General features: G+C 29.6%; 1 protein-coding gene, 1 long non-coding RNA gene and 2 other non-coding genes across 4 annotated transcripts; all 4 read right to left on the reverse strand.

The window, feature by feature from the left end:
* Positions 1 to 4,255: 4,255 nt before the first annotated feature.
* Positions 4,256 to 5,237, reverse strand: LOC128394455 (uncharacterized). Its single transcript, XR_008326367.1, has 2 exons — positions 4,814 to 5,237; positions 4,256 to 4,486 (listed from the first exon to the last, which is right to left on the reverse strand). It is a non-coding gene; the product is annotated as an uncharacterized LOC128394455 (long non-coding RNA).
* A 1,553-nt stretch (positions 5,238 to 6,790) lies between these two features.
* LOC128394451 (fibropellin-1-like) lies at positions 6,791 to 10,799 on the reverse strand. The gene is made up of 5 exons (XM_053354777.1): positions 10,189 to 10,799; positions 9,680 to 10,018; positions 9,474 to 9,572; positions 8,587 to 9,390; positions 6,791 to 7,992 (listed from the first exon to the last, which is right to left on the reverse strand). Exons 1-5 carry the CDS (start codon positions 10,484 to 10,486, stop codon positions 7,757 to 7,759), a joined length of 1,776 nt encoding a protein of 591 aa, XP_053210752.1. The 5' UTR covers positions 10,487 to 10,799; the 3' UTR covers positions 6,791 to 7,756.
* Positions 10,800 to 11,177: 378 nt separating this feature from the next.
* Positions 11,178 to 11,249, reverse strand: Trnaq-uug (transfer RNA glutamine (anticodon UUG)). The gene has a single exon. It is a non-coding gene; the product is annotated as a tRNA-Gln (tRNA).
* Positions 11,250 to 12,946: 1,697 nt separating this feature from the next.
* Positions 12,947 to 13,018, reverse strand: Trnaq-uug (transfer RNA glutamine (anticodon UUG)). The gene has a single exon. It is a non-coding gene; the product is annotated as a tRNA-Gln (tRNA).
* Positions 13,019 to 13,174: the final 156 nt, after the last annotated feature.

Below are 13,174 nucleotides of genomic sequence, written 5' to 3' on the forward strand. Positions count from 1 at the left end.
TAATCAATTAAGATTGATAAGGTTCACTGATTGATGATATTTATCATTATGATTTATATTTAACATTGAATTTGTAACAATCAAGTTGATCATCAAACTTTTAATCAATTGATTATAAATTGATTGTTAATCAAGATCATCAAAATTGTGTTCAAACAATCAGGAAGAGGAGAAAAACTTTTTTTTCAAAATCAAATTGTAATTCTAATGATTAAATTGTTAACCATTGGTTTATTGGTTGTCATTGGAGTGAACAATTAAATAATTAATAACCAAAACAAAAATCAACTGGATTAGTTTGGGAAAATCAATTTTAATCATCAAAGAGGTTAAATTGTTGATTAACAAAATCAGGAGTGGTTCAAGTTTAAATCTTGATTAAGTGATTGAGCTTGATAACCTTTTACATTGATTTTCAATGGTTACGATTGATTCTGTTGGTTTGATTTAGTTAATTGTGACCATGTTAAATTGTAACTGATCAGGTTTAAGCCTCAGCACGCTATTAAATCATCAAACGTTAATCATTATCATGATTAAAATCATATTGTCTCCTTGGTATGGGGTCAATGGTTTAAATTATTTCGTAAACTAAATCAAATTTAATCACTGGTTTTATTACTTAGTGATTAACCTATTGTTGATCCATAATCTTAATCATGATAATCATTTTTAGCTCAAGTTAATTAACATAACGAAATTGACCTTAGACTTAATCACAGATTTAATTGTGATCCTTTTAAGTGTGATAAAAGATGATGATTAAGCAACAATCAAGTCTAACAATTTATTAATAACAAGAGAAACTCAATCATCATCTCAGTTAATTGTATCCGTTATTTTTAGTTAACAATTAAATGTAATATTGTTAACATTATCAATCATTACCATAATCATGATACTAATAATATTTAATTGTGATCATTTGATTAATCAAGATGAATTTACAATTAACTAGGAACAAGTATTCAAATGAGTAACAATATAAACAAATCGAGTAAATTAAGAATCAAACTAAATTAAAGTTTAATTTTCTTCAAGTTTTATTGTAACAATTTAATCTTCACAAAATAGAAAAACTATTCTAAACAATTAAAACTGTGTTATATCAGTTTGATTGTCAAACATTCATCACAACAACAATCAAGGAAGGGCAACAATTTATGGTTAATCAAAAATTAACAAACAACAGTAAAGTTAATCAATGGAGTCAATGATTTCCACTCATCATCATTTTCAATGGTCTCAGTTAATTGTTACTCTTGGTGTTGTTAACTTTAAGGTGAAAGGTAGCAATTAGATTAATGATTACAATCAAGAAAAGGCGATGTCATTTAATATTTTTCCTTTAAATGATAACAATCAACTAAATAGAAACTAACAATTAACTTTCTGCAATTCTGATTTCATCTTCATCTTAAATAATATACCAAAAGCAGGAACGGTAAACTTTATGATTTAAGATTGAAAAGATTAATTTGAAAAATGGTTGATGATTTAATTTAATTGTTAAACCGATCAACAGAAACTGTTGATTGTTTAAAGAGTCGTATAGAAATAAAGATGAAATAATTAAGTTAATCGTTGGAATCAAGAAACGATCAACAATCAATTGGAAGAGAATCAGAAAATCAACTTTAACTTTTGAAAGAAAATCAAGTTAACATGAAACGTGTAACAACATTGGCATTTCTCATTAGCTTTGGAGAGTAAATTTTTCCATCTTCATCCTCATCTTCCTCATCATCATCATCTCCATCAACCTGATCATCATCATCTTCATCCTCAGGTAACGATTGCCATGTTATTTCAATGGAATCTTGAAATTGAATCCAACAGAGTTTTCTATTACTTTTCTTTCATCATCTTCCCTCCTTTTCTTACCATTTCTCTTTCTTTATTTCTTTATTTCTTTCTAATCATCATCATCATCATCATCTTGTCTTCCACCCTCTTTCCGTTGTTCATTGAAGGTCAACAGAAGCGGCGAAAGAAAAAATTTCAAATTCAAAAAAGTAAAAAAAAAGTCTCAGGTAACCAGTTTTTCTTGGCTCTTACCTGAGATTCAAAGTGAATCCTTTTTCTGTTCACCAAAGATAAATGTTCAATTACGTTGATTAACTTGATTGTTACCTGTGTGTGTAGTAGTTAATGATATGTTCAGATAATAGACAAGTAACTAATATGTGATCAGTTAACAATTTACCCAAGAAAACTGATTTGATTGAAATGTTGGAAACTCAATATTGTTTAGATTTTTACTTCTTCTTCATGGTAACGTGAAGAAATCATGAATCCAGAATTTTAAGATTACCATGATGAAGATGATTATGAAAAACAAGGTTTGTCTTTTACCTTTTTCCTCAAAGTTTATTTTTTTTCATGGTAGAAGTTGGAAAAGTTTAATAAACTTTATGAGAATCTGTAAAAGTTTAGATTAACTTTAAATTGTAATGATAATGATAATACAATAATCCAAATAACAATCAGATTAATTTGATTACAATAATATTACAGGTAAGATATTATCCAGATGAAGATGAAGATTCTCATGAAAATAAAAGAAATTGTTTTCTGGTCAAAATTTGTGAATAATTTTCATTCATATTCATCATGAGGATGAATAATTCACATCATGAATCAAATACACAGTTAATCATGATTAAGTAATCATCATCATGATAACAACCTGACCATCTTATCAATGTTAACCTTGATCATTTTTCCGGTTCTGATAACAATTAAGGAAATTAACATTTCTTTTTCACTGATTAATTGCAATTCTCACATTGATCAGTCAACAATCAATGGTTAACAATTTAAATTATTCAAGATAAACTGGATTAACCACATGAAAGAAACAATTTAATCAGAAACAATTGATAACAAATAACATCGCATGTCTCAAATACTCAACGGAAACAACTAAATTGTGAATCGTTTTTAATTGTAGCCGTTAATTGTTACTCTACAATTGCGAGCAAATGTTTTCCATGAATGAATTGAATCACGAAATTGAGAATGACCTCCGCCCGAACTGACCAGCAATTGAAAAAGTTCATCTTCATCAATAAGACTAACCCAAGACAGAATCAACAACAACAATTTAAAATCGTAATTACAATCAACTTTGATTATCGTAACATATGATTATTATAATCAAGTGAACGATATTAAATCAGTTATAATAATCATCTTATTTAGATTAAACTGGTTTTCCATTCAAATATTAATCATCTCAAGTTTCAGTTAAATCATGAGACTGAAAATGAACCAATTTCAATTGTAATTCAATCATAATCCCTTAATTGTAATAATCTATTTTGTATCATTCTAATTACAAAAGTAAATAATACATTTCAATATTGTAACAATTAACTTGACAATCTGAATGTATTATTATTATCATCTCATTATTAATAGTAGTTTATTGTTAATAATGAAAACATTGCTTTTAATTTGGTTAATCTTGTTGATATTTTTAAATCATCATTATGATAATTACCTTGATTATGATGGTAGTTGATTGTTTCCAATGAGTATAATTTGATTAGAAAAGGTTTAATTGTTATTGTTTGTTTTATTTACTTGGAATTACCTGATTATTATTAAGAGGATTGTACCAAAAAGTTAATTGTCCATTAGTTGGACGGTAAATCAATCAGTTTTACTGATTGATATTGTTTTTTATTAAAAGTAAAACAATTAATATGATAAAACTTTAATCTCTAAATTGTTGTGATTTTGTTTTTATATTTCATTCCTTCAACTGTAACAATTTACTCAATCTTTCATTATCATTTATTTGTTGATTGTTGATAAACAATGAACAATTTAATGCTATTGTGGTTGGTTATTTTTTTAATGTAATGTCCTTGATTGAAGACAATCAAGATAATTGTGGTTGATTAACTGGATTCATCTTGGCGAATACCTTAAATTAGGTGAACCTTAATCTGTATTAAATTGTTGAAACTTTGATTATCAAAAACTGTAAGAAAATCATGATAACCATCAAATTATCTCAAGTTATATGGACAATCAACTGTTAATCAACAACAGTTATCAGATATATAAACTATTTCCACTTTGTTTTTCCATGAGGGTGTTAAATTGTAACAATCAATTCCAATTATTAAAGGTTAATCAAGGAATCTTTCCCTTTACAGCCAAAGATTTGCTCGATCCTCTCAATACTTATTTGCTTCATTAACCAGCGAGTGAGAAAACAATCAACCAAATAATCAGAAAGAAAACCAGAAAAAAAACATTTCTTCATTTCCAATGTTGTTTTAGGTAAACACAATCAGCAAAGTTTAACAATCTAAACACAATTAGACTAATTGTGTTGTTATTTTCCCTTGGCAAGTACAATTGTTGACATAAAATACCATCATCAGCCCCTCCTATTGTTTCAATTGGATCCATCAAACAGTCAGAGGTCTCCGATTGTCTTGATTATCAAGTATCTCTCTCCTCTTGGGATCTGTTATAATTGTCGTTATGTTAATCAAAGGAAGAGAAAAAAGGAAAATACAAAGTTCAATGTATTCACCCATTTATTGAGGTGTAAGGTTAATGGTTTGTGGTATTTGGGAGGTGGTGGTAATCGTAGAGGAAACAAAATAGAAGAGAAAAAAATTGTTACTTGAGATTAGAAACAAAGAGATAACATAACAAGGAAATGTTATCCATGATAGATTAAGAATAGAGAATGAAAAAATTTATTCTTTTCTCTAATTCTTTTAAAAAGTGTCATTTACAAAGAGTAAAAAGAAAGAAAGAAAGAAAGAAAGAGAAACAATTTACTTACCAATCATTGGGAATTTTAAATTGTTGCCTCTCACTCAACAAGGAATCACTCAAATGTGGGTATAGTTAATTATATTTTTTCCATGAAATAATTTATCCAAGGTTATTATTACTTCTTTAACCAAGGTTATCTTTTCAAAGATATACAGTTTTACCTAATTTTCCAATGGTATTTACTCACCTTAATCACCATTCATCATGTTGAGAATATTTCTCTCACTTGGAAATCTTTTCTCTGTCTCTTTCTCTACAATGAATCACCAAATCAATAGGAAATTATAAACATATTAATTACGTCAGAACATTAGAATGACGGTTAATGAACAACAATTTGAAATAATAGTTAATTGTACAAAGAAGGAAGAAAACAAACAGAACATGTAACCAGGAAAAAAAAACAAGAAAATAGAATAAAAAAAAAATTCGAATAGACGAACAGCTGATGTTCGGTAACCATTAGCAACCCTTTCGCTTACCGGTTAATAGTAATTTCCTTTGTTTAATTGATTTAATTTCTGTGATTAAATAATTTCTTTTCTTTTCAATTGTGGTTTTAAGTTTAGATAATTTCAATTTCATGACAAATTTTTGAGTGAAAATGAAAGAGGAGAAAAATGGAAAATCACTTTCACTTGAAAGTGTTTTCATCTTAACCCAATATCTACAATCTACTTACCCTTTTCTATACCTGGTTAGGTTTACCTTTTGTGATGAATTACAATAAATGGCGTAATTTTGGTTTACTGATTTAAATTGTGTCTCTTCAATTGTTGATTACAGTTAACTGTTTATTCAACAACATGTTTACAATTGAACATCAACAACAACAGCCAACAATAGGAGAACAATCAAGAAGAATTATGATAAAAAGGAAAGAAAAAACGAAACAAGATTAAGAAAGATATACTGTTTTTCTTTCTTTCTTTTCTAATTGTAATTTAGATGATGATGATGATGAAGATGATGATGATGATGAGGATGAGGATGATGGTAAGTATATTGTGTGTGTATAAAGTGACCTGAATTTCAGGTTAACAAGATTGAATCAAAGTCCTAAATGTTGATAAAGAGATGATGATAATGGTGAAGAAGCTAATTCACCTTTTCTTCCTAAATGGCCACTCCAACAATCAACAACTACATTAATCTAAAACCATCAACAAGAATCTTGGTTAACTGTTTACTTTAAGCCAATTAACTCACAGATGATGAACATTCATTCATTTACCATGTTCACCAAACTCATCAAATGTTATTATTTGAAAATCCATAACAATAACAGTAAATTAGGATTTTTGTTTTCCAATTGTGTGTAAATGATAAAGCAGAAAAGATTTAAATTGAAATTGAAATTGAAATTATTCAATTTTCTATTGTCTTTTTCTCATCCTCTTCTTCTTTAATTGTTATCACAACAATTAACAATCAGTCTATTAGTATTAAGACGCACCATATTTGTTAATTTGCTAACAATCAAATTGTTTCTTTTCCTATTACTAAATAATCAATCTCGATTCACTCATTTCACTTAATCAGTTGATAGATTTTGTTTTTCTAATTCTAATCCAAATACTGGTTACCACTCCCTAATTGTGTCTGATTTTCTGTTAACATGATAACAATTAACTCTTTCATCAGAAAAATTCTAGTTAATTGTCAAAATTAATTGGTTCCAATAAGTTGAAAGAAAACTAATATTTTAATTGAAAGACTTTAAAAGGAAAATTAATTTAATATTCAATGTTAATCAAGTGAAAAGGAAAACAGATTAACTGGATTAAGGAAGAAAAATTTTCGCAATCATTTAACTTTTCGATTAAAGAAATTAAATATTGAGAATTAATATTATTTAATCTCTTTACCATTTCTATCATTTAATTGTAATTTTTTCCATCATTTTTCAGTAGAATATGAAAAGTGTAACAATTAAGGTTGGTTGATTGATTTTCACTTGTTCGTATTGTTATCAAGCCAACAATTAAGTAATTAATAATTAGAAAATTTATTTTCATCATGATCAATATTCAGATCAATTAAGTGATTGTACAAATTAGAAGTAGGAAAATTAATAATTTACATTCAATTGTTATCAATTTCTATTATTATGATTTCCAATGAAATTAAATTTAGATTGATGATGAGCTGATTTCTTGACAAATTAACCAAATTGTGATTTAAATGGAGAGAATCAAATTTGATTTTTCGTTGATTATTGTACAAAAGAGGAAGAAGGGAAAAAAAGTTCCATTATTCTTAGAAAAAGAGTTAATTGTAATTAACTATGGTGATGAAAAATTAGATTCACAATCTGATTGATAGAAAGTATATAAAAAAAAAGTTATACAGAAAACATAAATCTATGAATTTCCAATTGACAGAATTGATTACAATCAGCTGGTAGCTAATCAATTTAGATGATTAATTGTTGTTGTTCTTGGAGAGACTAAAGTGATGATGAGCTGGCGGATGATGATGATGATGATGATTATCAAGATGAAAGGCAATACGAGGCAGGGTAACAGCGGCAAAGTAACCATGTAAATGGTGGTCAAGAGAGTGACCATGTTGTGTATATAAATAAAGTGTATTTTTTTACATGAGAGAGATAAATTAAATGTCAATACAATCACATCCTTCATCTTCCTCATCATTTAGAGGGTGAGGTGTGTGAGTTTGTATAAATGGATGGAATGGAATGAAAGTTGATTCGTTTTTGACAAATGTCCCAATCAAAACAACTGGACATTAGATCAAATTACAAATAATTGTAATAATAATCATCATAATAGAAATGATAACTAACGGTAATAATAGTTAATAATAGGGAATAAATTGGGTTTAGTGATAGAAAAAGAAGAAGAAGAAAACTTATCAATAGAAAATAATTATACAAAGAAGATTAGATATTTAAAATTGGTAGAGAACAAAAAAATTAATTGTTAATCTAAATTAATCTCTCCTCTGGAGGTGGTTTCAGGATTTCACTTGATGAATTACCAAACATTTCTTGGGTTGATGGTGAATAAGTTCCTCTAGTTGCTCGAGCCTTTTTCACCGATCTTACAAAGATTAGGGTTAAGATTAACAGGAGGATAATCAGGACACAGATTAAACTGACAACGCTAACGAATACTGGATCCAATGGATTTTGAAGTAGAATAAATTTTTCACAGAAACCTCCTAAAAGAGAAAGGAAAGAGAAGTGATTTAGTAAACAAATACTGATGAGGATGAAGAAGAAAAGTAAAAGAAGAGAAAAGGAAAGATGGAGAGAGAGAGAGAGAAACCTAATAAGCTGAAATTTTATTTTTCCCTGAGTCTTGTTGCTTGTATTTACAATAATTACAATCATTATAATTGGTGGTGGGAAGATCTAGTAAGACAGGACATACAGGGTGATTTGCAAGAGTTCTGGAGGGAAAATAAATGTCTGTCCATTTCCTTTCAATCAGAAGCTTAGAGCTTATTAACTCTTCCTTATCTTTTTGTCCCCTGAATTTTGTACAGGTAATGTAAGAGAACAGAAAAGAAAAAGGTTCAGGTTGTAAAAAAAGAAAGAGAGATTTTAAGAGATTAACTTTATAAAGTATCTCAGGTAAAAATCCGGTTTTCAATCGGTAGAGTCAGCGCTCAGGAGAGAGAGAGAGAGAGAGAGAGAGAGAGAGAGAGAGAGAGTGAAGGTATATTCTGATTTTTTCTTAAATCTTCTTGATCTTAGTGATAGTTGATGAAAAAAAAGAATAGAAAAAAAGTTGTTCTTCTTTGAAAACTTACCTTCAAATCCTTCCGGACATTCACAGGTATACAATTTAGAGGGACGTTCAGTGGTACAGTTACCACCATTCATGCATGGTGAGGATGCACACGCATCATAAAGTTCAGAACAGGTAGGACCAAGGTAGCCTTCCTGACATTGACAGGTAAAATCATCAATACCTTCCTCACAGAATCCATCATTTAAACATGGAGATGAGTCACATTCATTTATATCAATTTCACAATCTTTTCCGGTGTAACCACGAACACAGGAACACGAATAATTATTGGGTAAATTGTTACATGTACCATTATTTTGACATGGATTTGATAGACATTCATTTATATCATTGAAGCAAGTTTTACCATCCCAACCGGGTGGACAGTGACAAAAGAAATCATTATGTAAATCTTTACATGTTGCACCATTGAAACAAGGATTAGGTTGACATTCATTTGTTTCATTTTCACAATAAACACCAATAAATCCGGTTGGACACAAACAGGTATAACTATTGATACCATCGACACAAGTACCTCCATTGTGACATGGGTTAGATGCACATTCATCTGTATTGTTTTCACAATTTTTACCAATAAATCCAGTTGAACATAAACAGGTATAATCAGCGATACCATCGATACAGGTACCATTGTTTTCACATGGATTGGTGGCACATTCATCTTTGTTGATATTACATCGGTTTCCTTCAAAACCCAATTTACAATGACACTTAAATTCATCGATTAAATTTTCACAAACACCACCATTTTCACATGGATTGGAAGCACATTCATCAATATCTTCCTGACAATGGATACCTGGAGAAATCAAATTTAATCACACAATTATAAGTAAACAATAGAATAAGAATCAATTAATTGACAAAGAGACAATTACTTACCACTATAACCTTGTTTACAGAAACAAGTATCATTCAAACAGATTCCATTACAATGAGTTGGGTCACACACTCGGTTTTCACAAAACTGACCAGAATAACCTAATAAATGAATTGATGGAGATAAGAAAAATAATAGAGACAAATGAGCAAGTGACCGGAACAATAAGATGAGAAGAATTTATAAGAAAAAAAGTCAAGTCACTTACCGATGTCACACAAACATGAGACATTAAATTGATCGGAAGAGGAAAAACATGATCCACCATTTTCACACGGATTTGGATCACAATAGTCAATCTTTGATTCACAAAGTTTACCTGTCCAATCGGGTAAACAAGAGCAGGTAAAACCATTTAATAGATCAGTACATGTACCATTATTTAGACAAGGTGAAGAGGCACAATCATCAATATCCTTTTCACATAAAGGTCCAGTATAACCCGCTGGACAGATGCACTTATAGTGAGATCCATCAATTTCACAGGTTCCACCATTTTGACAAGGTTGTGATACACAATCATCCCACCGTTTCTCGCATCGTTTGCCTAAGAGAGAGAAAACAGAAGAGAACATGAAAGTATTTAGAATAGAACACAAAAAGCTAAAAAAGAACATTGAAAAACTAGAAAATTCCGGTACCGGAGATTCACTTCTCCAACCAGACTGACCATTAACACTATAAAGATTATTGCATTGGCATCGGTGTAACACTTACCTGTAAATCCTGGAACACAATAGCATTTAGATTGATGGCAAATACCATTTACACAAGAAGGTGAACAAGAGGTTGGTGTTGATTCTGTTGTTGTTGTTAAATTAATTGTTGTATAATCAATGGTTGAATTAATCGTTGATGAAGAATTTGTTAAATTAATTAGATCAGAAGCATAACAATTTGGTAAAAAAGTTAAAAGAATAAAAAAAAATGTAGACAACCAACAGGTTATCACAGGTAAACTTGATTCTCTCTTGTTGTTGGTGTTACTATAAGATGCAAGTAATAAATTGAACATTGTCAATTTGTTGTTTCCAATGTTTACCGTCAACTGGAAATTAGTTAATTTGTTATTACACTTAAGACACAATAATTTAATAATTAGTAATGTCCATTAATTGATTAGCTGTTACACTGAACAAAAGAGATACATTGATGAAGATTAAAGTATTAATTTTGATTAGTTAAGTTTCTAAATCATTTTTTTTTCTCTTGTTGGTTTGTTGCTTGTTAACACACACAACAGAATATAAGAGTTTACAACAAAAGCTTTTTATCGGCTTGGTTTTAAAAGGTAAATGTGAAAATGGTTTGAAAAGGTGAGGCCTCACTCTCACTACGCTTACCTGTTCAAAAAGAACCACAATTAAGTTTGGAAAAGAATTTCACCGATTTGTGGCTCCATCTGTTGGGTGGAAATTTAACTAAATTATGTTGATCGATGAAAAAGTTTTTCTACATTTTTGATTCTTTTCGAACTTTTCTTTGTTTTGGTTTTGGTTTTGGTTTTAATTTTGATAATGTGACATTTTTTGTTTTGTTCTTCGAGTTGAGAGAGTTGAGGTTTTATCCTGTTGTGTTGGAGTTGGAACTTTGGAGTGAAAAAAAATATAAATGGCATTTTGTTGGTTCTCTTTTTTAGTCTAGTTTTTTAAGTTCATTAATTGGGATGGTGGTTTTGTTTTGGTCGAAATGTTCAAAAATGTATCAGGTTTCGCCGAGATTCGAACTCAGATCTTAGGATTCAAAGTCCTAGGTGCTAACCATTACACCACGAAACCGATTATATGGAGAGAGAATCGATTGATTGTAAAAATCACTTTCATCAGCTTGAATTTTGATTGATGTAGTTAGATTGTTGCGGAGTAATTAATTTTAGCTTATGTTTGTCAGTTCCATTACTCTAGTTGAATAGATTGGATGTCAACAAGTTAAAAGGTCATTTTTGTCAATTCGACGATCAGACATTTAGGTAATGACGAGACGTGAGAATTGTGGATTTTTTTATAATTGTGACTTTCACTTTCCTTTAAATCCAAGTAAATTTCGAATAGCATTTGATTGATGACGAAAATAGACACGAATAAATTTAGAGAATTGTAAAATTTGATATTTTGAAATTCTTTTTATTCTATATGAGTTACATCAAACTTGAACTTTTCGTTCGAACCTGCAAATGATCATTATTGGTGTAATCATGAGTTTTGGAGTTTCGTACTAAGTTCCCAACCCTGCGGGTGGACCACCATGGATATTGAAAGGGATTTTGGTAGTCGTAGTAGTTTTCTTGCCTTTACTTGCCACTGGAATAGGTGAAGCCGAAGCAGCAACAACTAAGATAACTAAGACCATTAGAACTCGAATAATGTTGAAATTCATGATGAAAACGTTATAAGATGAGTGAGAATGGACTGAGAGAATGTCACTTTAACACAAAAGATTAACGAAGAAACTTTAATTGTTGTTATTGATTAAATCAATTGATTGTAAATGATATCAGCTCACCTAAAAGTGATCCTTTTTATACCAATCCTATCCAAATAAATGCTCGGCATTAACTACTGAGCAAAAAGTAAACAACCAGATCTTTCCAACGGTTCCTAATTAAACTTTTGTCTTTTTATTTTCTAATAATAACAATTTAATAGTCAATTGTTGATGATTAACATATGAATATTTGGATTATAACTGAATTTCATCTGTATCAATATAAACCAGAATTTGCATTCTCGTATGAACTTAATCAGATCAGCTGAGAATTATTCCTTGAAATCTACAAACGACGATTGACAATTAAATGATAATCAACAATTCAATTCAACTTAAATCTAAAATTCATATCTTTCTCTTTTTCAATAGAAAAATAGACAAAATTATCGATAATCAATAATTACAAGGTGATTAGAGTGCAGGTACCAATGTTTGATCGGTAATTACTGATTCACATTGTAAACACTAGAGATTCAATAATAAAATTCAAATTAATTTGAGGCCCTTTGTACAAATATATGTTCAGGTAGTATTTCCGTAACCTTTGGTTGAAGTAAGTGCTGATTTCCGATTGTCAAAACATGAAAAGCTGATGATTAGTTGATTAACTAACTGATTGGTTAGTGAATAGAAAGATTTATTTCCTTGCGATCAACAAATTGACAATTAAATTATTCAAATAAGACGACCAATTCTGTTGTATAGAGGCCGGAGTTTTGGGAGAGAAAAGATATCGATTGGGATTTTCGGTCCTCACTTATTTCCGATTAAATTTTCTGTTTTGGACGTTCAAGAAATTGAGCTGTTTGTATCGATAATTAATAATTATCGAAATGTTTTATGTTGTTTTATATTCAGTTATCGGTTGATGATTAAAAAAGTTCTGCTTTGTAAATCTTAAACGTTCAGGTTGAAGACTAATTTTGGAGTTTTTTGTTCTGAACATTGAATGTATGTTTCGAACTATCGAAAAGTTCAAAAATATATCAGGTTTCGCCGAGATTCGAACTCAGATCTTAGGATTCAAAGTCCTAGGTGCTAACCATTACACCACGAAACCGATTATATGGAGAGAGAATCGATTGATTGTAAAAATCACTTTCATCAGCTTGAATTTTGATTGATTGAAGCACTTGACTAAAAATACAGATGCAGCAGTTTGTAAATTAATTCTTCAATTAACGATAAAAATTAACGTATTCAGTCAAAAATAATT

This window comes from Panonychus citri, unplaced genomic scaffold (assembly GCF_014898815.1).
Source record: "Panonychus citri isolate SS breed McGregor unplaced genomic scaffold, ASM1489881v1 Contig00139, whole genome shotgun sequence".
In the NCBI taxonomy this organism is placed as follows: Eukaryota; Metazoa; Arthropoda; class Arachnida; order Trombidiformes; family Tetranychidae; genus Panonychus; species Panonychus citri.